Source organism: Manacus vitellinus, unplaced genomic scaffold (assembly GCF_001715985.3).
Source record: "Manacus vitellinus isolate BGI_N305 unplaced genomic scaffold, ASM171598v3 scaffold_10_pilon, whole genome shotgun sequence".
NCBI classification, from domain to species: Eukaryota; Metazoa; Chordata; class Aves; order Passeriformes; family Pipridae; genus Manacus; species Manacus vitellinus.
The window spans coordinates 4,648,349-4,673,689 of NW_021938838.1; the positions used below are offsets into that span (position 1 = coordinate 4,648,349).

General features: G+C 41.6%; 1 protein-coding gene across 1 annotated transcript in view; it reads right to left on the minus strand.

Moving 5' to 3' along the window:
* The window catches only part of PKD1L2 (polycystin 1 like 2), a 38,102-nt gene extending 13,769 nt beyond the window's left edge, over nucleotides 1-24,333 (minus strand). The window contains exons 1-26 of the mRNA XM_018085602.3: nucleotides 23,946-24,333; nucleotides 23,227-23,391; nucleotides 19,968-20,153; nucleotides 19,093-19,203; nucleotides 18,523-18,670; nucleotides 16,828-17,057; nucleotides 15,762-16,166; nucleotides 14,528-14,700; nucleotides 12,644-12,761; nucleotides 11,847-12,054; nucleotides 11,154-11,274; nucleotides 10,745-10,886; nucleotides 10,051-10,251; nucleotides 9,678-9,823; nucleotides 9,008-9,202; nucleotides 8,049-8,174; nucleotides 6,491-6,673; nucleotides 5,392-5,516; nucleotides 4,475-4,601; nucleotides 3,452-3,586; nucleotides 2,802-3,027; nucleotides 2,316-2,509; nucleotides 1,662-1,892; nucleotides 1,339-1,440; nucleotides 945-1,123; nucleotides 472-618 (exon numbers count right to left, since the gene is read on the minus strand). Of these exons, the coding sequence (XP_017941091.2) occupies nucleotides 472-618; nucleotides 945-1,123; nucleotides 1,339-1,440; nucleotides 1,662-1,892; nucleotides 2,316-2,509; nucleotides 2,802-3,027; nucleotides 3,452-3,586; nucleotides 4,475-4,601; nucleotides 5,392-5,516; nucleotides 6,491-6,673; nucleotides 8,049-8,174; nucleotides 9,008-9,202; nucleotides 9,678-9,823; nucleotides 10,051-10,251; nucleotides 10,745-10,886; nucleotides 11,154-11,274; nucleotides 11,847-12,054; nucleotides 12,644-12,761; nucleotides 14,528-14,700; nucleotides 15,762-16,166; nucleotides 16,828-17,057; nucleotides 18,523-18,670; nucleotides 19,093-19,203; nucleotides 19,968-20,153; nucleotides 23,227-23,391; nucleotides 23,946-24,333 (4,712 nt within the window). The remainder of the gene's footprint in view (nucleotides 1-471; nucleotides 619-944; nucleotides 1,124-1,338; nucleotides 1,441-1,661; nucleotides 1,893-2,315; nucleotides 2,510-2,801; nucleotides 3,028-3,451; nucleotides 3,587-4,474; nucleotides 4,602-5,391; nucleotides 5,517-6,490; nucleotides 6,674-8,048; nucleotides 8,175-9,007; nucleotides 9,203-9,677; nucleotides 9,824-10,050; nucleotides 10,252-10,744; nucleotides 10,887-11,153; nucleotides 11,275-11,846; nucleotides 12,055-12,643; nucleotides 12,762-14,527; nucleotides 14,701-15,761; nucleotides 16,167-16,827; nucleotides 17,058-18,522; nucleotides 18,671-19,092; nucleotides 19,204-19,967; nucleotides 20,154-23,226; nucleotides 23,392-23,945) is intronic.
* Between the last annotated feature and the right edge of the window lie 1,008 nt (nucleotides 24,334-25,341).

The following is a 25,341-nucleotide window of genomic DNA, read 5'->3' on the forward strand; positions in this document are numbered from 1 at the left end:
GGAAGGAGGAGAGGGAAATCAAATGGATGCTTAGAAAGGAGAGGAAAGAACAAAACTGTAGTTCAGTGTCCTGACCTGATCATGCTTGCAGGTACTGTCAGAAGGATTAATAACGTTGAGAAATTACCAAATATTGTGGTTTGATTTGCATGGAGTGGTCATAGCTACTTATGTCCTTTCCTTTTGCCCACACCATGGAGGGAAAGTAAATCATGAGCAGTTTCTATTTAAATTGTTAAGGAAATTACACATAAGAGAAGATGTTGGGTTTCTGTAGGTCTTGTCAGGCTATCCTTCTTTAACACCAATATTTCCAGTGTGGTATTACTGTATCCTTCCTCTTTTCCTTGTTCAGAGCCCTTTCAGAGCACTAGAAAGACATTTGTCTAGGGGTTTGGTCTTTCTTTTTCATGCTTGCTCTTCTAGATTGATTGCTATCAAGATTAAAAATGTCCATAAAATAAAATGTACCTGAACTGCTTCATGTCCTGTTCTGTAGCTACTGGGAACACTTTATCTAGGACACATTCTCCAATATCAATGGCTAGCCAGGAGTTACAGAGGAAGTACCATTTCTGATCCCATGCCAGATCATGGACTAACACTCGATTCACATACCTGTTGGAAAAACATACAGGGCACAATCACATGTGAAATTCAGAACTGGACAGAACTTCTGGAGGACAAACTCTGGCCTTTGGCTTCTTAGGGTGTGTCTAAACTGTAAGGCACAGAACACATCCCATCCTATACTGGACATGGGATATGGGAAGCACTCCTGGTCCTGCAGTTTAGATTATGATTTGACCTATTGACCAGCAAAAATGAGAAACTAACACTTCTTTTCTTTCTAGAGCTTTAGAAAGGATAATTCTCAAGTGCTAGAAAAGGAAAACTGTTATCATTATAAAGAAAAATTTGTGGATCTTCAGATCTCCACTTACCAGGACGGGCTGTCCCCTGAGTTATCATGCCACAATCTAATACTCTGCAGTTCCCCAAGAGGGAAGAAGGTACAGAGAAGGAAAACATCCACTCCTCCACGTTCAAACACAGGTGTATCAGGATCAGTTAGATGGTGGGGCTCACTCTCTCCTTCCATTCCACAGAGGGTGAGAGTCACCTGGAAAATAAGATGGCACAATGAAGACTTGCACTTCCCGGTCCTACGTACAATTATTCCTCTGGAATACTCCTCCAGCTCCCATCAAACCTAAGGACTTTCTGGCTTAGATGGTGTATTTGAGCTGTCCTGTTTAACAGCCTCAGGCACTCCATTGTTCATCCAGTTCCCTAAATGGGTGCACAAACTGTTCCCCCCCACAGTGCCACGAATACCTTGGAGGTTGTGGCTGCGCCACGGCGGTGTCCTGTGAAAACTGTCACCAGGTACCGATACTGAGCAAAGGGGTCATTGTCTTCCAGAACTGTGATTTTCACCTGCAGAGCAACATAACACAAGCAGTGTGTCAGCTGGTCTGGAAGTGTGGATTCCTGAAAGCTGTGAGCAGGAATTTTTCATCCTGTGAACAATGTTTACTTACCAGTAAACAGAGTTACAGGGAAGGGAGTAGAATAAGTTAAAGACTTCCTATTAACAGAGCCTTGGCATGGTGGGAATTGGCCTAAATACATTCAGTCTTTATTAGCTGAAGACTTACTTTGGCATCATCCTGAATGTCTTTCCTTCGAGCCCAAATAACTACGAGCACATATATCAGAAAGATGCATCCTACAGTTGTCACCACCACAGGATTGTCCACAAATGTACCAAATAGCTGTGCAGTTTTGCTGACATCTATGGCATTGGGGATGACAAGGAAGGAGCTCCCAAAGAAAGTCAGATGGTTGCACAGGCACTGTGTGCTTCTAGGAGTTGTTTTTGGTCCTACCTGAAACCCACAAAAAAGAATCCCAATAAAACATTTGGCTTTAAAATATTAGATGGCTTACCAAGCAAATGAAAAGACAGTGCTGAGATTGGTGAGTTAGTGCAGAGAACTGCTGTACACAAAAGAATAGTTCAAATTCCAATAAGGAACATTAATATGTAGCCAATAACAGGCATTACAACATAATATGGCCTTGTCAAAATTTTTCATTTCTTCTTGGAAGTTCATCCCAAGAAATAGAAATGGAAATGTCATTTGAAGCTTAGTTCAATATGACTAAACTTCTTCAGTTTATTAAAACATCTCAGAATGGTCTTGTTTTAAGGTGTGAGTTCAGTGCTATCATTTCACTACAAGGTGGTGGCTATAAGGGCTGGCTTTGAAGTGTGTAACAGAAACACTGTTTTGTTTTGCTCGACTTACATGACATCCATAGCTGTTCCAGCTCCCCTGGTGCTCATCCCAAAATACACAGCGGGATGCAAAGCAAGTGACACCTATGGTTAGCCCAGCATAGACTTTGGAATCCATTCCCATATCTTGCAAAACCATGAAATAGTAGGTTCCTTCTCCAAAAATGAGTTCTTCTGGGCTAAGAACCCAGGTGTTTGTCTCACCTTGAAGACAAACATTTTCGTTTCAATGCATGGAGAAATGCTAATTCAGAAGTGTGCAGCTGTATTGCATGTAATAAATAAACCAAAGAAACAGATATTAAATAATTCTTAGCAACTCATTGTTCAAAGCAGCCCACTCCTTTCTCCTGTTGGTGAACACTGCACACTAGAGACTGGAGCCCTGAAGCACGACAGACTGAAACTCCTGGGAGAGGTTTCTTTCCAGCTGGACATCTGAACTCATGGGCAAGGCTCACTCTGCAAGTTCATGGGTCACTAAACATTATCTTACCTCCAGCAGCTTTCTTAGAGAACAGATGTTTTTTCATATCATAATTAGTCTCATTTGGGTGATAACCGTACCCCAAGTGGAGTATTAGTGGAATGTTGTGTTCAGATTCCAGGTAGATCACTATAGATGTGTTTTCTGAGGTAACATTGACTTGGAAAGTGCTGTAATTGCCCAGATTCAACAGAATCTTATCTTCCTGAGCTGATGAAAGCCTTGGTAACATGATCTGTTTTTAAACAGAAAGACAGAGGTTTAAATACAGCAAAGCACTTTGCTCCTAGCATGCAGCCACGTGCTAGATTATCTTAGTTCATAACATCAGGAAAGCAGGGCCAGCAAAAATATCAGCTTCAAAGTAATTTTCTTGCTCATGTCAGCTAACCTCTGAAAACATTCATTCTCACATCCATTTAAATGAAGGATAAGATACCTCCTTTTTAAGAAAAGACAGAAATATTTGTTATTTCATTCATCACATCAAACAAATCCCCTCATCACAAATGCAGACAACATCATCCCATTATCTAATGTAATCTACACTGCAGCATTTGTTTTCACCTTACAGAAGATGATAACACAAATGACAGTTCATTGATGGAGAAAGGAAAAAATGGGAAAAGAGGGAGAGGGATAGAAAATAGTGGATTTACTTCAATGTTCTCTTTGAGGTTGCTGACTGGTATGATCAAGCCATCCAGACCAGTAAGACTTAGACCCCCCACTGTTCCACTGATGTCAAAACTGGTGTCACTGGAGAAAAAGGGGTTCACAGCAAAGCTCACCATCTGTCAGCAAAACATTAACAATCAGACAATTGAGATATTGTCAATATTTCATTATATTCCTACGCTAAATTGCTGAAGAGTGAAAGGTTGAGCTCAGACCCAAACAGAACTGAACATTCAAGATTTGTGTGCATTCAGATCTAAATAAGAATCTACCTTATCCCTAAGATAGGTCAACACAAACCTTCAAAATTATTTTGATTCTGAAGAGTAACGTGTACAACAATCTTTACTGTTTCCATACTCCGTAACCCTTTTTTAGCAGAGTTGGAAAAGATGTAATGAAAAAAAAATTATTGCAGGTATTATGGGACTCTCTTCAGAGGGTCAAATCAAGCAGAGAGGCCCTTAGAAAATTTATTATAAAAATATGACAATTACATACTATCTATTGTTCTGAGGAAAAAAACCACCATGTCCTAATTCAGATTAGGAAATGTGTTATTACAGGACATTTGTCTCCTGCAGGATCTGAGTGCCTCATGTATTTCTAACTGGGATGAAGGAGGGCTGCTGCAGTTTAGTTTGAATGTGACACGGCCTCTGAGCTGTTGCATCCTCCTCAAAGCATAAGGTGTAAACAAACAGCAAATAGATTTATAGGTACTGATTCATTCCATTGCCTTCTCTGGCTGTGTAAGTGTATGTGAGGGGATGATGGGATGGGGAAGTTCAGCTTTCAGTCCTCCTTAGCTTGCTGAAACAACCTCATGCAATTAAGATAAATGAAGACTTCTTCGACCAAAAATATTTCAAATTATTGTTATGACAGGAGGGATGACTTGTGTGCTCGTGTGTTCATTGTAAAAGGAGAAAAGATTCTAAAACCATTATATTGGGAGTGTAAGTTGAATATCAGACTGAGTCAGATAAAAGCTGTTTACTTGCCCTTATATCCACTGTTTCATCATCAAGTCCTGAAACACTGAGAGAGGAAGCAGGTGGGAGAGTAAAGCTGGCAGAGCTGGAGTTGGAGATGTTAATGGATGTGCCATCCATGTTTTCTGTTTGTAATCTGTCCAGTTAGGGTTGGACACAACAAAGCAGAATAAAACAGAAATAAGAAAAGAAATAGAAAATAAAGGGGGAAAAAAAACCACACCAAAAAAAGACCAAACATTAATAACATGGACTTCATAACTAGAGAAAAAGCTTTCTCTTTTCACAAGTATATTGTAGTTGCAAAACTATTTCTAACTCTGCCAGTAAATACTTTGTACAATAATCTGTCCCTGACGTAGTACTGCACATAACACTGCCATGGAATCATCAAAAAAGGGGTGGAATTGGCATATCTGGAGAGGAAGTTGTGCCCAAGGTGTGCTTCTGTGAAAGACATACGTGGTTTCTGTGTGAACATGCTCTTGGTTTGAATGCACAGTGTGAGGGGGAGGAAAACCAAGCTCTTGGGGAACAATTTAGGGGTGATTATCAGGAATGGAGAATGCTTGTCAGGCTCCTCAGGATTACATTTGCTTCTGCCAAGCTGGTTACAGTTCTATATAACATGTCATTATTGGCAACTTGAAAAAGAAAAGAAACCCTTCACTGGCATGACATGAGTTTTCTACATCATTTCAAAGGTAGGTGACTACTGCCTCTCCCAGGAAATAGCAGTAAATTTTCTGCTGGTTAAAGAAGACACAGCATGAGAAATTCTAAGGTGATGTTACTGGAACCCAAGCTGTTCTCACTATCAGGTAGTGTTGAAGTTGTCATTGTGCTACAGTATTTAGTTGGGTGGTTCCATTTAAGCACAGTGGAATTAATATTTGGAGCAAATTTGATTAGCTCTCAGCTGTTACCTGTGGGTGTACATTGTGGCAGAAGGAGTGGTGAGCACTGTAGGTTCATCAGCCGGGGCTTTCCCAAACAGGAGGGCACTCTGGAGATTTTCCACTGTACTCAGGAGCTGGTGTGACACTGAAATCTGGGAAAGGATTAGAGGAGAAAACTTGCAACAAAGGTACTTGGAATCATCAAGCTGCACATCATTTGTCTTTGCTTCCTTTAAATTTCAGTGTCTTCCAAAGCTGACAAACTTGGTGATGTGCTTCTTAATCTCAGACAAAGTTATTCTATCAGCAATTCAGTTTCTCAGTTGAAACACTGCAGACAGCAAATAAATGTCTTACAGATTTTACTTTTATATTTTATTATTTATAACTTCTACACATTGATGTTTGAAGCACTGCAAACATGACATCAATCAGTATATTCGTGCACTTCTGTGCATTAATGCTCTTTAGCTGCACACTTTATTGTTTGGGTACTTGGAAAAGCAAGACCTAATTACATATCAATTGTGTGTTAGTAGTGTGTTATCTTGGGGGAGCTTGACCAGTTCATAACCTTTTCTCTAGGTTAGATTTATTTCGTGCCCTATTCCCTTGCAGTGATGAAATTACAGTATGTTCAGCCCAGGGAGCACTCAGATCAATTCACATCTAGATAGGAAAGGGTAGGACAAAATAAACATGTTGCATCAGAGTGGGCTTTCTGGAAAAGTGAAAGCAGGACCCAGAGTTGATTCCAGTGGTGGCAATCAGGAATATTGAATACCTGTGGCTTCCTTGAGTTAAGGGGCAAAAGGAGCAAAAGGAGCTGAAAAAAAATCTTCACGTGGTTGTCATCCATTAGAGGTCATACACTGATCCTCCAGTGCCCTGTCCTGTCCAGCTTTAAATGTAACAAATCTTTAGAGGCTTCTATCCCCTTTGTTAGCAAACGTTCAGTGTAACAGGTCTAAGTGGGGAAATGTTTTTTCTCATATTCAAGTCCATCATGGTGTCTCAATGAACCCTTCCCAGTGCCAATTTAAAAACACAAGAGGCAGCAGAGCTCCTCTCAAAAGCAAACATGTTCACACACAGTCCAGTACAAACTGGGCCAAACCAAAATTACCTGTTCTGCCTCTGGCACTGAAGAGTTTGCAGCTCTGATTTCTACAGAAGCTTTAAGGACGTTGCTGACTGCATTAAATAGGTGGTTGGCTGCTTCCTTTAAGTTCTGATCATCTCTGCTGTCCTCTGGGTTTACAGCAAGCAAGGAAGCACTGACATCTTTCAGAGTGTTGCTGGCTTCCACCTGCATGAAAAACACAGGGAGCAGTTTAGATGTGCTGGTGCCACAACTGACAGGGAAGACACTTCTGTCATTTACTGAATATTGCAACAGCAGTAATCTCATGGCACTATTACTGGCTAAGGCTGTTTTTACTATAATTATTTGTGCTGGGGTAATACCTCTGATGCTAATAAAGATGATATACCAGATGCTATACTAAAATGAAATACAGACCTGAGAAACGCAGCCTGTTTATACAGATTTCATCTGTAAAAAAAATCTGAAGGAAGCTTGTCTGTCAAACACTGGGGAAGGATACTGCTAGGATGTACAGTAATGTAGTAAATTAGGTTATACTTTTGGGTGGTCTGTCTAAAAAATACCAGTATATTGCCAAGCACATCCATGTTTCAATCTTAGTTCCCACAAACCCTGTTGAGTTGCCAGCAAGTGATACCCTTGGCTTTGTGCCAAGTGCCAAAGCAGGATGAGTTGTACAATTTTTATTTTGTGCCTGAATGCAGCCAGTGGTTGCTTTGTGACTGTGGAAGCACTGGCCAGCTTTTAGCCCAGGATGGTGAGGGAGCCAGGCAAGTTCACTGCAAGCTTGGACACATCCATTCCCACAGCCTGCAAACTCCAAGCAGCCTCACTGCAGGGTGAGGGCTGAACCTGAGCTATGCTCTTGTCTTGCCAAAGTCAACCACATACTGCTGAAATGCTCCCAAGCCGTTGCCTGGCTCCAACCCTACAATAGATCAGAAATCAGAATAGCTCTTTTTATTGCCTGCATGTTTGGGAAACTTCCCCAGTGACAGTTTGTTCTCTCCTCCCATGTGCTCACACCTTGAGCTTAAATAGCATCATCTGCTAATAATGTCATGTTGGCAGATAAGATTCAAGAGATACTTTTGTGAGACCCATCTGCACATTTGTGCCCAGTTGCTCTGGGTGCTGCCCTGTTTCTGCCTCACTGACAGCTTGCCTGTGTGCATTTTGGGCAGTGCCTGGATCAGGGACAAATGAATGTGGGAAATTCTAGAAAAACCCCTCCTGGACAGTTTTTCTTCAGGGTTCTAAAAGTGCTTTACAAGATAAAGCATACATCCTAACATGTTTCTGACTAAAAGTTAAGGTTTCTATCTAAAAAATATAGGAGAAATGTAATGGTCATAGCCTGGATTGCAGAGGTTGCTGAGACAACATCTGAGAGTGAAATTTTCTTACTCTGAACAGCAAAATATATTCCCTCCTGGTCAAAATAGACATGCTGGTAGAGTTGAAAATATGGGTAAGAACAGACAACTGTAAGGCACTGAATCTCTTCCAAGGTCAGTGGGATGCAGTAGAGTCTCCACTGTTAGTGTGAGGAGATGGAAGATGAATTGTGTCTTACCTGTGCTGAGACAGACAGCTCTTCACTCCTGGAAGTGATTTCTTTCAACACCTCTGACATCTTAAGAGCAGCCTGCATTGATGTTACATTAACAGCAGAGAGAGTTGTCAGCATCAGCCCTCGGAGCTTGGGATGAAAAGGGATAATTAGGCAAAGGAACAAGATACTAATTAGGACTGTGCAAGTAATGCTGTATATTGACAGCCAGGCTTGCTGTAAATTATGATGTAGAGTAAGACTCCACAACAAGGATCATTTGAACTGATATTAGGCCCAGTGACATGATGCCACTTGCCTCAGTAATTGTATAATCATGAATTTTATGTTACCTCCCAGCACAGAGAATTCATAAGCTTCACATCCATTAAGAGCATGGAGAGTTACCTGTGAGAATTTGTACTAATGTATGTGAATGACTGTGTAAATGTCACTTGCAGAGAAAGCAGAGCTATGTGTGATTGATGTTATTCAAATAATGAATCATAATTGAAGGATACATTGCGTTTTCTCTCGATCTTTTCATCTGAGGCACTCAAAGCACTGTACAAATATCAGTTTACAACTGAAATGTCAACTGGTAGCTGAAATGGCCAAGAGAAAATTACCTGCCATCTAGTGCTTTTGGGGAAAATTGGATAGGGTATTTATCCCACAGGAGAGGCCATTTTAATGATATTGAATTTGTTTATGGAAAATTGGGTTTAAGTTAACTACTTTAAATTAATGCAATAACGAGAATTAATTGTTTTACTGGTGGTTGGTAAGACAAATTATTTATGTAGGCAAATAGTGAAAATAGCTGAAAGCTGTGCCAAACACTGAGACAGAGGCTAGAAACTTGAAACCTCCATTGATTTCAGGTGGTGATATGTGAGCTTTTTATAACTTAAGAGTTGTCAAAGAAGACGAAGAGTCCATTATATGACATTGTACTGCAAGAAAACTAGTGTCTGGCTGACCTCTTTTCGTGTATTTTTCTGCAAAGACATGTTAAAGCTTTCCTCTTGGGTCTGCTGGTTAAGGACAGATGTCACTGATTTGTACAGCTGGAAAAGGCTCATGTTGTTGTTCCCATCTTTTAGGATGGTGGTTGCCTTCTCAGATACCATGCCCTGCAGGGTCAGGTTCCCATCCATCCCATCTGCAGGTCTGACCTGATGAAGAAATCAGATATGCTCTCAACATTGCCAACACTGTTATAATTACCTTTGAACAGCTTCCACGATCATCTTGATGACAGCCTAGCTACAGTGGGACATAAAACCTCATGTTCCCAGTTTTAAATGTTTTATTTTTAATGGCTTGATAAGGATTTTCTTACTGGGGCACTGGGGAAGAAGCAGGAATTTTTGGGGGCCTACAGAGTAACTCCAGACTCACTAAATAAATCTTATGCTGCCCAATGTCCAAATAGATCATCTTTTAAACTTCTGTCCTAGAAAAAGGACAGTGGAAGATACTTCTGACTGCCTTGAGCACACAGAGAATAGTCTTTGTTAGATAGGAAAATGGTGATTATGGCACATTCAGAAGAAAGTGATATGTCAAAAATAGGAACAAGCTCCAAAAGTGAATCATGGGTTAGGTATCATCTTGAGAGTTCTTGAAAAAAGTAATTCCATTGTGTACCTTCACTGAAGCATTTGTTTGAACTGTATCACCAAAGCTGTTGCTAACAGTGATTGTCACATGTACATTAAAATTATCTTCCTCTTCTCCAAGTGGAAGATAGACTGGGAAGAGTTCAGGATCCGGGCTGCAGTCCAGGAGAGAATCTGAAAGAGGGAAGAGGGGGTGACCTACCAGAGAGCAGCCAGACACCTCCTGCTCTCTGCAAACAGGGGACTCTGGGCTTGCTCTGGGCAGGCCTGGCTGAGTGGGGATCAGTCTCCCCACAGAGAGGAGGTGACAGAGAGGGCAGGTGACACCTTTGCTTTTGCTGGTGAAGCAGCAGTGCTTGCTGGAACTGTGCAGGAGCCAAACAGTTCACCTGGGCACTTACTTGGTTTCAGGTAGAAGCAGTACGTGAGCTGCCTGTTGGGACTGGCTTGGGATGAACCCACCGAGCCGGGAGCGCTGCAGGAGACTCTGAAGGTGGTGAGCACGGATCCCTGCCCGGGAGACACGGCACAGGAGGGGATGCCGGGCGGGGACACGGTGCTGACAAGGTACATCCCCTCCCCGTAGCGGCTCTGAGTCACTGCTGGGAGCGGAGGGAGCAGAGCGTCAGCAATGATCTGCCCCAGCAGCACCGGCCACTCACTGTGCCTACTTAGCGACGGTGCTGCTCCTCCAGGCACCACAAACATCAGGCTGGGCCTGATTAGAAATGAAATCCTGCTACTGAACAAACCATAAGAGGAAAAGAACTATTAAAAATATGGTAATGCTTGCATTATAAAGCAAAGCTGTGTTATTTGATCAAGTATTAACATAGCTTCATTTTGGATGAGCCTTAAGAAAGTTATTGACAGCTTGCAGTAAGATAACTGATTCTGTCCTGCTGTGCAACAGCCCAGAAAAAACTCATCTCTGCATTATTTTAAAGAACCCACATACAAAGTAACAGCTTTCAGCCTGTGGACTAATTTTCCTTCATGTCACACACTATGTGTGTGTAACGTCAGCGTGATGTCATGATGGCAGAGATTATCTCAAAGGAGTCTGAAAAGCCCTAAAACCCTGCTTGTCCCTACCTGTTACTTTAATCTGAAAAGCTTCTCCCTGTGTCTGCAAGAAGGAGCTGTTCATTCTCAACATGGATGTGTTGCTTTGAAGCAAATTCAAAGAGTTCTGCCGGAAACCAGTCAGGCCACAGGCCAGAGGGAGGGTTGTAGACTGGAAAATCAGACAGAAAAGAAAACATGGTAGTTTTCTGGACAGCAAAAAGGCTCTTTACTCTGCTTTCTGTTGTGATTTATCAGGAGCAGGGTGGCAGTTTGGTGCCCTTCATTATAACCCTTCCCAAACCAGGCACCCTCTTGTCTCAATCTTCACTCGTACTTTCAAAGCGTCCACTTGACAAAGTGTCCCTCTGTGGCTTTCCCTCAGGGTGGACATTTATCTTTGTGTGTGCAGTATTTCTGACAAATCTGGTGCTCTCACCTTGGTTTGGGATGTGTTATCCAAATACCAGTTATAATGTATGGCCTGGGAGTCCTTCTGTCCAGAGACACTCAAAACAACTTCATTGCTAATATTCACTGGTTTGCAGTTTGCCTCACACCTGTAAGGAAGTAAGAGGGGAGTTACATGTAGTAACTGCATGAGATGTCCAGTAGAAATTTCAGACATATGGCATTTATTCCTATAGTTTCAATGAGGCTTGCATATGGAAATCTCCAACACTGAAAGGATGTAGGGGATCAAAGTGTTTTGGGAAGAATATTAATCACTTAATAAAACGATTATATTCAGAAATGTGGACTGGAAAACAGCAAGACAGCATTTTTACAGCTGTAAATGGATTTACAACAATAAGTTTCCTTTACTCTAAGGGCAGTGAGGCCCTGGCACAGGTTGCCCAGAGAAGCTGTGGCTGCCCCATCCCTGGATGTGTTCAAGGCCAGGTTGGATGGAGCTCTGAGCAACCTGGGCTAGTGGAAGGTGTCCCTGCCCATGCCAGAGAGGTGGAACAAGATGATCTTTAAAGTCCCTTCCAACTCAAATCATTCTGTGATTCTATGACTCTAAAAGTACATTATCAATTTATTATCACTATTATTGGTAACTGTGGCCTTGCACTATATTTGTGCAGTAATAACATTAACCAGTGAATATTGGGGTTTAAAAACAGACCTGATTTCCAGTTGCAGTTCTTTTTTTGCAGTCACATAGAGACACTGCTCGTCCTGCCTCTCTTCACTGCCATGGTTTTGGACTGTAATCCTGACAGTCACTGCTGATTTCGGAGGAGGAAGGCAGGAGGGTGGGATTTGCACCTCAGATTGGTTGGTCAGGATTATCTGTTGCAGCACACATTCATTCCATGCAGGCCAGCAAGCTCCTGCACAAACATTTCCTTTATAATTAGAATAGTACCTTATAAAGGACTTTCCTACTATAGGTTTTAAAGAGCTTGATAGAACAAAAAAAGTTTCCTGAATCCAATTTATAGAGTTGGTAATCTGGGTTCAGAGTATAGGTTGACCTCTTCAAAGTAATGTATGAGGTCAAGGATAATTATGGGGACAGAACACAGATGTCCTAATCCAATTTTCAGCCAGAAATGTTTTTGCATCATGTTTAATACTAATAATTGCTGTTTTATTGAGATACATGTAGCTTGCAAATGCCTAACCACATAAGTCACTTGGGTCTAATCCTTGACTACGAGGGTGAAAGCTTAGAAAAGGCAGACCCTGAAAAATTGAAACCTCTGGGAGAAGGCAAAGCTGAGTATTATGCCATGACTAGTTTGGTGTTAACACCAGGGTAAGGTACAAGGACATTCTTCATGTACAGTGAGTGGCAAACTTTAAAGCCAGGAAACAAACTATCCTTTAGTCAGATTTTCACCACTTGATTTGACACGACAGTGAGTTTGTTACTCATCAAATAGAAGTTGGTGAAAAAAGTTCAGGAAAGTCACATACCACAGGCCCAGAGAAAACTGGAATTCCTGTTGTTGTCTGGCCAGCCAAGTGTAACAGTTGTGAAAGGATCCACGTGGCGACTTGGTTTGACATAGATTTGGGGTTCTCTTTTGTGATCCTAAATAATAATAAATGTATCAGTTAGGACAGGAGTGTGTATAAACACACACAAATCTTTATAATGAAAAAGATCTGAAAGTTTAGACCCCAAATGACTGGCTGAAGATCTGTGGTTTAAATGGTCTTTCCCTGATCAGAGGTAGTATGGAAGCAGAAGCTGTGGGAACAGAAGCAGATGGCACAGACAAATCGTGTGCTAAAATTCTCCTGAATGCAGAAGTGGCTTGGGAGTGCAGGTCCCAGAAAACTAATTCCTATTAATTTTTGACATCTGGAGCAAGACTTCTAACCCTTGGACAACCACTTGTTTTCTAGTGCACCTTCTAGTACATCTCTCTTTTATCTGAACTAGATATGTTACAGTTATAGATAAAGAGAAGAGGGAGGTAGCTGACTTTGTCTTTCTGGGCAACAAACTGTAATAAACTTGGTTTAGAATTAGATTTATATTCCTCTGATGCAATATATTCCTACAGGCAATCTGTAAAGCACGATGCCTTCTTGTGAAGCATCATATCTCCTATTGCAGATGTCTGTCTGCCAGAGTTACAGTTACAAACTAGACCTCTAAGATGATAAAATATTCAATCTGGCATTTTTATTCTTTCAATTTGGACAGCTGCTAGTGATTGATGTATCCTTAACTTCTTAGTTTGCCATAAACTGGATTTTTTTTCATTGCAAAATAATTTATACATTTCAATACAGAAGTGGAAAACACTTGGAAACAATATAAAAATATATTAAATTCTGCTTGAAGGATCAGCCTTCAGGGAGAGGTTTGCAATATCCAAGTAGATTAATTAAAAATTAATCTAAACAAATTTCAGCTTCCAAAACTGAATTGCTGGGAAAAGTTCGTTTTCTCTAATATTGTTTCATGATTTGTAGATTGAATGCCTGCAAACACATTTGCCTCCAAGACTTTTGGTGTAGGTTTTGTGTTAAACCATTTGGGGCACAGAACACCTAGTCCCTTATCTACTAAGACATGAATACTTCTCTCCAATGTCTTATGCAGCACTTTCAATGGCAAGAAAAATTTATATGTATTTCAATTTTAAAGAAAGATCCTTGAATAATACTTACAGTTGCCTTTCGGATATTTGTTTTGTAGCTGCCTTCTTCCTTAGCAGAACCTGTTTAATGCCAAAAAGAGCAGAATATTTTAGTGCTACCTGTAAAGCTTTCAGACATCCTCAGTGAAGATGACTTAAATCCACAGGGTTTGACTACTGACAGTGTGAAAGACAGGGCTGTAAGAATCAGACTCTAGAGCAGTCAAGTTAAATAGGTAAAATTGTAACAACAAGCTCATCACAGACTGTAAAGATGATCCTGATTCTTCAAACATAGTGGGTAAATCAAAATATATTCACAGAAGGTGATGGAGTTTCATTGCTGTACAAAGAAAAATTGGGGGGAAGCACTGGGGAAGTTTCTATATAATTAGAACTAAGGTTACTTTGTTCCTGGTATAATCTGATTTTGTAAATGTAAGGATGAGCCATCTAGAAGCATTTACTGACAGCAATTATGAGACTGCTGTGATGCAAATATTTTCTGGTTTCAAAGCTGTGTCCTGAGCCATAAACTCCCCTAATTATTTCTAGGACAAACAGCAAATGAGCAATGTGTAGCATATACAGGGTGATGCTAATTTATGACTACTTCAAAGTCAGGGAATCTGCCTTCATCAGGAAGAAGCCTCCACAAAAATTTTCAGCACTGTTGCTGGAAGGAAAGCAATTACTAGATGCAAACCATAAATATTCCATTAAGGGCTCTGACTGCAAAAAGTGTGGTCAAAACCAGCACTGTCAGATTAATGCCATTACCTTTTTTATGGGAAGTGTTTGCCAACACAGTGATGAATCCAAGATCCAGACTCATGTTTGAGAAGGCATTCTTGGCCACCACTTTCACTAGGAAAATACCTAGAGAAGACACATGGCCAGTTAAGAGTAGCAGTGGGACCAGTCTATCAGGTTTGGGGAATAACATCCAATTTGTATAGAAAATCCTATTCTTTTCTGTTAAGAGTTTTCAGGGGGTTTTCTGATAGGTGTCCTCTACTGGAAGGTTTTTCAAAGAATATTCTCCTTTACCTCAACTTCTGATAATCCATCTGCCTTTGTCCTAGCCCTTGCCATGCTGTTCTTTGCCAGCTGTTTGTATTATCACACAGAAAACTAGAGGTGTAAAAATATTGAAGTCCAAATGAGTTCAGGCATCTTGAGAGAGCAGCTGTCTCGTTTGAAAATTTCTGCCTCAAAGAATGGAATGTTCAGATGGGTACAGGAAGACCTAATAAAACTTTTAATATTGAATAATTTTAAAACATCAAATGAAATTATAATTAGCTTCTACTGTTCCAGCCTTGGCACAGGATTGGAATAGTTCACTGGAGGATGGAATTTTTTTATCTTCTGCCACTGAATTAACTCCTAAGTACAAACTCCTTAATTTCACATTTTAAAGGCCTTGATTACTTAGTAATGGAAAGAAAACATTACTTAAAAGTTTGTTCATCATTGAGTCCAACAAAAACTACATGTTAGAAATGGGCACACAGAAAAGCTCCCCTTTTCTTTGTATCTCTACTGAGAACTCCTCAGATTGTTAATTACTTCAGTGTAAAATGCAGAGGAGTCTAAACTTGAAATGTTATACATATGAACAAACAGGAGGAAAACACTTTGTGATCTAGGAAAATGTCCTCATTTGTACTTGAATCAGATTGTGTCATAAAATAATAAACCCTGTGTCTTTTTACTGTGTCTTTTCCATGGCAAGGCTCAGGTGAAGCCTTTCAGCTCCCTCACAAGTCACTACGACCGTGCTGCTCGCACTGCTCTGCACACCAAGTTTAGCAGTCAGAAGAGCCACCAAATTCAGCTGTACTTTTTTGTCCCCCAGCCCAGGATGCTGTGAGCCTTTCTGTGAACTCTACTCAGCTGTGAGGGTTTGGGAAGCACAGGAGGTGTCAGTGCTGTACCTTCCGAGTGCAGGGGAACCACGTACGTCCGAGGTTCCCCACGAGGACCATCTTCTGTGTGAGAGTGAGTTCCGTTCGATCCCATCACCTCAAACGTCACCTCAGCTGGGGCACCACGAGGCACAGAGACATTCACCTCCAAATTCTCCCCCAGCTGCAGAGTGGGGGAAGCCAATGCAGCCTGAAGGCCAGATATTGGCTCAACTAAGTGAACAGCAAAAGTCTCGGAGATCTCTGACGCCGTCGTGTTGCTGGATGCTCGGATTTCCAGCTGATGTATCCCTGGGCCTAGCAGCTCTTGAGAGGCACTGTCCAGTGTCAGGTTATGAGGGGCAATTCCTTCCTTTATGCTGGATTCAGCCAGTGTTATGTTATCTGCTGACATAATGTAGGTCACTCCACTGCCTGCAAAAACACACACCGAAATTTCTCACAGCTTGTGTAATAGGCCAACCAATTCCAGCTGCTTTCTGCAGCACTCCAGTATTTATGCAGGAGTCACAAGAACTGCAGCAATGCAGTCTTTTTTAATAAAGTCACTTTAGATGACATTATGGAAGTCTATCATGTGTTTCCTGCTGGTACTATTTGGGCAGCCAAGAGAATTCATACACTACTGAATTTTATTTTTTCTGCATAAATGTGGCTTCCAGGAACGTGAAGTGAGAAAGAAATGTACACCAGCAAATGTGCCTAGCTCAGCATGGAATCCTCTTACCCTCAATCAGAGAAGCATTTCTGTGAATTTCTAACTTCAAATACAGGAACATTCTGACTGGCATCCTGTGGATTTATGTTACTGAAGTTAGAGTTCATGCTCTGACAGAGCTCATGCTCTGTCAGCTTTGTGAATAGGAAAAAATCATTCATACTTATGTTTTAGGTGGTGAAATACCTCTGAGAAAGAAGCCCTACAATGCAGCTGAGAGCATTCAGCTGCAGGAACGAGAGGGAAAGCATTCTCTAAAAAGAAGGATTGCTTTGCATAATGAAAATCTTGCTTCTGTCCCATGGCTGGCATAATATTTATCCTGCCCTTGAAATTATGCAGAGAAATTACCCTCACCTCCATTGAGTTCCACCTGAATCCACAACAGCTCCCCATACAGTGCACGGCAATGAGAGCTGTTCCCAGTTTCATACTGGCTGTAGCACCCAGTAATGCTCAGCTGATCCATCTTATCTTGGACAGACACCTGCCTCTGTGCCATCACATGCCATTCACTGGTGGTGCATTCCACAAAAACAGTGAACTCTCCAGGAGAGGAGTATCTGTGTGTGATGTTGCTGACCAGTCTGGAATAGAAAGAGAACAGCTGCTTGTTGTGGAAGCCTGTCCTGGGAAGTCCTTCACCCTACATGGTAACACTGGTCACATCCCCAAATTTCTGACCTGGCTCAGCAATCCTGCAATCACTGTAATCCCTTGTTTATTTGCATAGAATTTGTGGGGTTGAAGATTGTCCCCTTCTTCCATCTATGGTGTTATTAGGGCTGTATATCAGGGTGGTCATTCCCCAAGCACATCTATAAGGGTTGGTACATTTTGCTGTCAAGTAGGGAGATGGCAGGTTTTAGGTGCAGCTGCTTCTGTCCTTGCCCATGCCAACAAAAATGTCTCTTCACTCCTGGGTCTGATGCAGCTCCAGTCAGGATAGCAGTGGGAGGTGAATGGCTGTGGGGGTTGCTATTGTCACTAACACACACAGGGACATGGTGCACAGAGCCTAAGGATACCCTTCCTGAATTACAAACACCATGGAAGGCAAAGCAGTAATATTCCCAACACTCTTCTCTCTGAACTCCTTAGATTCTTACCATGGTATCACCCAGTAAATGCAAAGATCAGGACATATCACCCCTGATAATGCATATTTTTCATTAGGTGTTTGAATGAAGAAACAGGTTTCACTCTAACTGGACTTCCAAAACATGCCAAAGACAAGATCAGACCCAGAAAGGCAATTCCTGTAAGAGTGGGTATCAGACTGGACACAGAACACAGGTGAGCATGTCTGTGAGCTATTTAGTAGGTGAAGTGCTTCCCATGAAACCAGCAAGCCTCTGCTTACAGCTGGCAAATATATTTTACATAAAGGCTCGCTATTAAAGATTTTCTTTTCAAGTTCTTTACAGCTACAGGCCTGTGTCTGTAGCTCTGAAAGAAAGTTTACTGTTTCTAGTAAATTAACTCTTTTTTGTTTTCATTCTTGTACTCTTTGTTTTCCTAGTTACTCACGTAGGATTCCATCAGTAGATAAATAAATTTCTAGAGCCCTTCTCTGTCATTCCCAGCACCTGGACAGAATCTGATTTTTAAATCCAACAGAAAAATGTTTGATCTCTTAAAGATAGAATTTTTATGCAATTGAAAAAAAAATAAAAAGTCCAGAATGTCCTTGTTATATTTTAAATGCTATCAAAAAATACTCTTTAAAGTTAAGAAAATAATGTTTGCACGTTCCTTGGCAATTACTGACATGTTTTCAGTAATTTTGAGCCTTAGGATCTGGAATAAATTCTCTTAGAACTAGGAAACACTTGTTATAATAAACAGAAGAAATATTGTGGTTGGCAGCTTGACATAAAATTTTGTAGCAGTTTCAAAAGAGGGTTCTGCAGATCCAAGTGTCTTGTAGTTATGGCCTATTATTAATCTCCATAGTTTTTAACATATCATTTATGAGACTGGGAACATTCAATAAAGTGCAAGCAATGAAATGTAGTGTTTGTGTGATGATGCAGGAAGGATATATCTTACGTTGGAGGGTAGTAAGGATCGATAGTGTGACCATCTCCAGTGCTGATGGTACAGGACAGGTTGCCAGAGTATGGTGAGAGCAGCCAGTGCAGACTGACCGTGATATTTTCAAAGACAAAACATGAATCTGTCACAGCCAGCTGCAGACCTGTAAAACAGAATGAAGAACTCCATGCCAGTGTTTGCCTGCATTTCTTATGTAATTTAATTCATTTTCATGCATTGAGAGCCAGCCTGCTCCACAACAGAGTTGATGCTGCTGCTGATTTGTGGGTGTTAGTGGTGTGACAGGGAGCTGATTCTTTTCCATACCTACTGGTCAAGATTCCTGTTGGACATAATTTCATTCTGGTGTGTTTTATGTGTCTGGATTTCCAAGCTTTGTATTCTATCCAAACCCCTCAGTTAGGGCAGGGAATCTACATTTTCATGCTTATTTTTGGTGGTCACTGCTATTCCAGTTTCTTCTCTGAGGATGGAGCAGTGATTTTTAAGATAAATATCAATGGTCACAATGTTCCAGCACAGAGCAGGGCAGGCTTTTGGTGTTGCCAGCTCCCTCCCTCTTACCTTCCTTGCAGTGGTATTGAATAGACAAATAGCTTCCCCAAGCTGGACAAGGATCTCCAAAGAAAGTGCCATCTGCTGTCACCTGGCAGGCCTGGAGACCATGACACTGGCCTGGAAAGAAGGAGAGCTTTATATCAACTGGTGGGGTTTGTCTTTGACTGTCACAACAGAGGAACAAAAAGCAGAGGAGAAGCAGTACCATGTCACTGAGTTCTAGACAAACTTCCACATCACTTTGGCTGCAGTGTGTTGCTTAATGCACCATTTTATTTTATTGGAATAAAGCTGAGTTAGAGCAGGTAAAAAAGCCCAAAGAATCCCCACAGGGATGGGTCATAGTCACTGTTTAGTCTGGGAAGCGGCAGAGCCCTTGGCCCCAGCGGGGTTGGTGCTCCACACATGGAAGGGAGCAGCAGGTCCCTCCTGCCCTCATGTTCCTGTGGGTGTCAACCCTCCTGGGTTGGAGTTGGGTTTGTCTGGATGTGTCCTCTCCCATCTCTGCCAACCCTGGCATCTCCCATTGAGCTTGTCAGGGAGCAATGTGCCCACATACTTTCTTCACACTGCGAGAGGAGCCAGGTGCACCCTTGTTCTCCATTTGCTCCTTCTCTCCTTCTCTGAATCTTTGCTCCTCACAAAGTCCCTCCTTTTGCTCCTCCTTCCCTTCTCAGAATCTTTCTTCCTCCCAGAGTCCCTCCTTTCCATCCAGCCTCCTGTAGGAACCTCCTCCCTGTCAGTTCTCTGTGATCTCCTTCATTTTAGGAATAATCCACTTTCCCATTCACAAACTCCACTGAAATACAAGATAAAGTACTTCAGGGACCAGGAACTTTGGCACATACTCTCTGTTTCTGACAAGCAATGCCATAAATTACCTGCTACTTCATCTTTGACACTGATCCAGCTGCAGCCTTCATCTGTATCCTCCTGGAGTGGAGTCTCAGACACACAGTAATGAGGGGTCTTCCGTCCATAGAAGCTCTCTCCAATTTGAATAACTTCTCCAGATCCACACTGCACAGTGGCATTGTAATTATCACAAGCAATGCTCTGGCCAGATTCTAGTAGGAAAAAAAAAACCTAACTTTTTGCATTTCTGAAAAATCCTGCTACAGTTCTACTGCATGTTCCCTTTTTTTTGTTTCTCTTTCTTCCCTTTTCTCCCTTCTAAGCTAAACAATTAAGAAACTGAAAAAAACCCCCACAAACACTCAAATAATAACTAATTTTATTTTTTAAAAGTCAAAATTAATAGATTTATGTTTTAACTGCCTTAAACAAAACATTGAGGACATTTTCAAAAAACAAAAATATTTTAATCTAAAAAGTAAACTTTTTTGGGGGGAAAAGTCTTAGCATTTTTTTGACTGGAAGGTTTAAAGTTACTCTTTCCTTCTGAAAGAGCCTTGTGGCGGTGTGTGATTTGCATAATCTTCAGGTAATTGCTGAGGAGAATAGTTTGCATATTAAGTATGATCCCATTTCTGCTACAGAGACACCTTTGTTCCTGTGTGATATTTGACTGACTTCATTCAGCAGGACTGCTCAGATGAGTAAGGTCATAGCTCTAAATGCATACACCTCATTCTTTGATTAATCTAGGACAGTTAATTATCTGTCAGAATTCTTAGTATCCTGTAGTAATCAGGATACTTAATACCCTGAAGAGGAGGATGTGAAAGACTGCTCCCATATGGGAATGTTGCAAAAGAATGTTTTTGTTTCAGCTGTCCCAGGTTTAAATAAGTTGTCCTCCAGTTGCTGTTTGGATCATTCCCCTCAGGTCCCTCTATTAACTGTGCCAGTGTGTGCACACTGCAATAATTGTGTGCTATTGTTATTTAAAGGCTAAGGCTAAGCCTGGCTGTAACTATAGCAACATGATCAGTTTACAGATTAGAGCTCTCTAAATAAGCTTGAAAAATAACTTGCTGTTAAATTCTAGTCCAGACTATTACCTCGTGCATTTTTTTGGTTCTTTACTTTATATAAAGATTTCCTGCAGTATTTGCTGTCTCAGCAACTTTTACCTGGAAAGGTGCACAAAACCTGATTTGCATTCCTATGTACAGACCGTGGTTCAATACCCACATCTTTACTACAATAAATTGCTAACCCACAGAGCACCAAATGGTAGAATTGAAATAATAAGAAACACAAATAATGCTCGGGTCAATGGGCAAAGAAAGGCTGAAGACAGAACGCTGTCTGGTCAGTTGATTGTGCACATATTCCTAGCTCAGATGATCAAGTAGACAAGTTCCCAGGCATCAGAGAGATTAAAATCAAATATTGGTACTATATGGAGCCACTATTCATTTCAGTGTTCGTGAGCACCAAGCTCACAGTAGCCATGTATGAAGCTGTGAAGTACCACTACATCCATTTGACAGAAAAACTGAGGCACTGTCAAGTTATGGGAATTTCCAAACATTTATCACCCAGAGAAGCTAATGAAAATATTTCCCATTTCTTTGGGATATTGGATCTAATTCCTTGCATGCAAAGCTGGTAAAAGAGGACTCTTTTACTCATGTGTGAATGCACGTGGGCTGGAGATACTGAAAACAAGGCTATAATTGCCTCAACAATCTGGTTTCCTGGGTAGTGGAATGATGGATGTAGTGTAGGATATTGTTGCCCAATAATGCAAACTCTCTTTGAATTTAATGGGCCCTAAGTCAGATCCTATGGTAACAGATGATAGTTTCCTTGCAAGCAGACAGTTGTCTACCATGGCTGTAATGGAAAAATAATTTTAGTCTGTTTTTGCAAGGAAAATAAGCTTAAGGGATTGTGCTGTCTGCCAATTTCCTCTCCCCCAATCATTTTTAATGTTATTCATCTTCAGCCAAATTTGATATAAACCTCAAAACACCCTAAACTTTCATGAAAAGCAATTGCTAGGGAGAAGAGAAAGAGCTACATCATCACCTCTATTAGGACTAGGGATTATAACCCTGTTTATCTGTTCCACAATGTGGGATTCCACTGGCCAACCCATACAGCTGGAGCTCTGGGGCAGCTGCAGAGCTGCAGGGGAGGGAGCTGAGGGAATGAAAAGTATTTGCAGAGGTGGGACATGCTGGGGATATGGGAGTGAACTGGGAGTGTTGAGGAGGAGGGCAGGGAGGGGATGTGGAACAGAAAATCAGGAGAGGAAATAAAACATTATTAGCTTTGCTTATTGCAGAACAAGTTGGTATTAATGTCAGAAGTAGAGGAGTGCTGGACCAGGGCAGCAGCACTTCTAGGGCTTGTGGAAACCTGTACTTGCATACTTGATTCACAGTCTTTTTATATGAGTGAGCCCACAGCCAGACTGTCCTTCCAGTGCTTGTGACCTCGGTTCTAGTTACAGTTTAAAGTACTTATGTGCAAAGTGCGAGGAACACAAATTCCCCTCATATCTATATGTTGAATGGGATGATATTGCAGGCATTCCTTTCCAGGACTGTTTGTTCCAAGTCACAATCTAAGGGACACAATGTCTGTAGATTTTCTGCCTGAGCACTAAAATGCCATCAGGAAGCACAGGTTCCTGTCTGGTTCCTTAACCTGGGGATGCCCTTGAACTTCACCTGATGGAGGGGTCTAGGAAGAAACAGGAAAAACCTGCTCTCACTTTTGCTCACTCCAGGCTGCCAGGAGTGGTTTCTCTGGAAGCCTGGCTGTATTTTTGCTTCAGTTACAAATGGAAATTATTTTGGCACACATTTATGATCAAGAGTGTCTTTACAGGGCAGTCATACAGGTCCCACCTCGCTCAGGTGCTGTGGGGATGTGGGAGTTTATTCTTGCAACCATGCTTTAAAGCAGCCAGCTGATGTCCACTATGGTCATGGACAGCTACACATGAGATTCACTCTCAGACCCATTTCTGCTTCACTAGCCCTCTGCTGGCACCCTGGACCTCAACAGTGGGTTGCTGAGCACCTGCATCTCCCAATGATTTCTGGGTTCTTCTTTCTTTGGATCAAGTCTTACAACAGCACACTGGAAAAAGAGCAACTGCTGGGGTTATATTTTGCTTGTTTGCATTTAATAAGATTGATGAAGTTATTGCCCAGGTACTTTGAAAGCAACAAGGCAATTTATGCCCAGTTGTGCTATTCCAGCTCTTGTGTATCTTACCAAACTCACAAATGAAGTCAAATTCCTGGCTGCAATTTTCAGTCACACCCCACTGATACTTGGCATTCTTCAGGATGTACCCACATGTAGATGAGATGGAAGATGGCTGATCCTTGTACCAGTTAGTGTAGCTTATATTTGAAGTGTCCAGCCAAATCATCGACCCTGTGAACAAAGAAATTGTGTCCTGAATGTTTATTTTCTACAGTAATTCAATTAAGAGCCTGCAGAGCAGGATTGTAGCCCTGCTCCTACTGAAGCAGAGGTGGTTTAGTCTGGATAAGGATCTTCAATTACATTTTATATTGAACCTGATACAATCAATAAAACAGACACTGCCACTTTGTCCTGTGATCCCAGCCTCAAGATTCCACCCTTTTCTTGCATCAGGCCTTGCAGCACTTCCTCATGGGATGAATTGGCTCAGCCTGCTCTTCCACTGGAGACCTAACCCAGCACATTTGTTTCACTGGCTCAGCAGCTGATCTAATAAACCACGTGTTCACACAACCACAAGACCCAGTGGAAAGGGGGATAATATGCAATTGGGAAGTGAAGCAGGCAATTAAAAACATCTTACTATAGATCTGAAGATACAGCAGCAAAAGACAAAGGCTTCTCAGCAGATATCTACAGAGGGACTGATTGCATTTTCTACCATGTTAAGAAAGCATCACGGGCTGATACAGATTTAAAGATGTGATTCTAAAACCACCTACCGTCAGTAGTTTCATTCTGCAAGGAGTTTGAGGTCAGTCCTATCCACCACTCCTGATCCTCAGCAATATGTTTTTGCAAAAACTCTTGAGTTTCCTCATTTTGAATAAAGACAAGGTGCCCTCCTCCTCTCTCACACCAGCTCTGGGCACTTGTGAAGGTTTGCTGGAGTCTTACAAACTCGTAGCAGGAACGGTTGAAAGCTTGCTGGTACTTTGAGCAGGGGATTCCTTCATCATCAGTTGCTTCCTCCCCAGCCAAGCATCCAGCAAGAGAAACCAGAACTGCAATCCCCAGCCACATTCCCAGCTCAGTGCCCTGTGTGGCACTCGTCCTGCTTACCACACCACCACTCCTTTTGCTGCCCTCTTCAAAAACTTGAGATGTCATCCCTGTCACGTCATCAGCATTCCTCCCCTTTGCTGCTTCCCACAGCAGCAGCAACAGAGCGTGGAACAGGTTGCTTGCAATATATAATGGTGATTGTGTCTGAGGAGACACACAACAGGTGCTGGTGCTAAGCCACTGCAAGGGCCTTGTGAGGCCCATTGTGCAAATGTCACATCCCAGGCGGGATCAGTTTGAAGGGAACACATTAAAGCGTTGCTTTCCTCATGAGCAGACAGGATAAAGTTGATATATGCTGCTGTTGGACACGTGGGAAAGTGAGATAAAGCTCCTCCATCAAAGGCATCATTGTGCAAATGTTAAAGCTGGAGGTCTTTATAACAACAACAAAGAGATACAATAATAGGAATGAGAGGAGAATGAGCAAAGTGAGCAAAGCAAGGAGTTATGAGATGAGAAAACACATACTGCTCCTCTAGATACAATTTAAAAATTTTAAAACTATTTAATGGTTTTGCATTGCTTTATTTTTAACAATTGTTGTTTGAGGTGCTTCTTTTGGATGCTAATGCAATGTCTATCATTATTGGATTGTATTCATCCTGCCCACCTGTTTACACATATGCAGGTTAATCTCAGCTGTTCCAAGAAAGTTTCATTTTGAACTGTTGTGTCTTAGAATTCCACACCCCAAGTGAAATCCTCCTGTCATCCCTTAAAAGCTAAGTTGCTCAGCTTCATAGAGCTACAGTATTTATACCTGCTGGGAGGTAGAGGAGAAGGCCTGAAGTTAAAATAATGATTTAGAAAAGATGAAAATATTGCCTTAATCATCAGAACTACTTGGGAGCCCTATGTGCACATTCCAAAGGCTGCTGATGGACTTCAGGAAGCAAGCCCAGCAACATTTAGGAGCTGAAATCCCTAAGTGCACCTCAGCTTCCTTATGAAAGATACCCATCAGGTTTACAAAGCCTCAGAAGAAACACAGCACAAAGAAGGATCTGTAGCTATCGTGATCCTCCTGCCCTTGGCATTAACTCCGTTGGA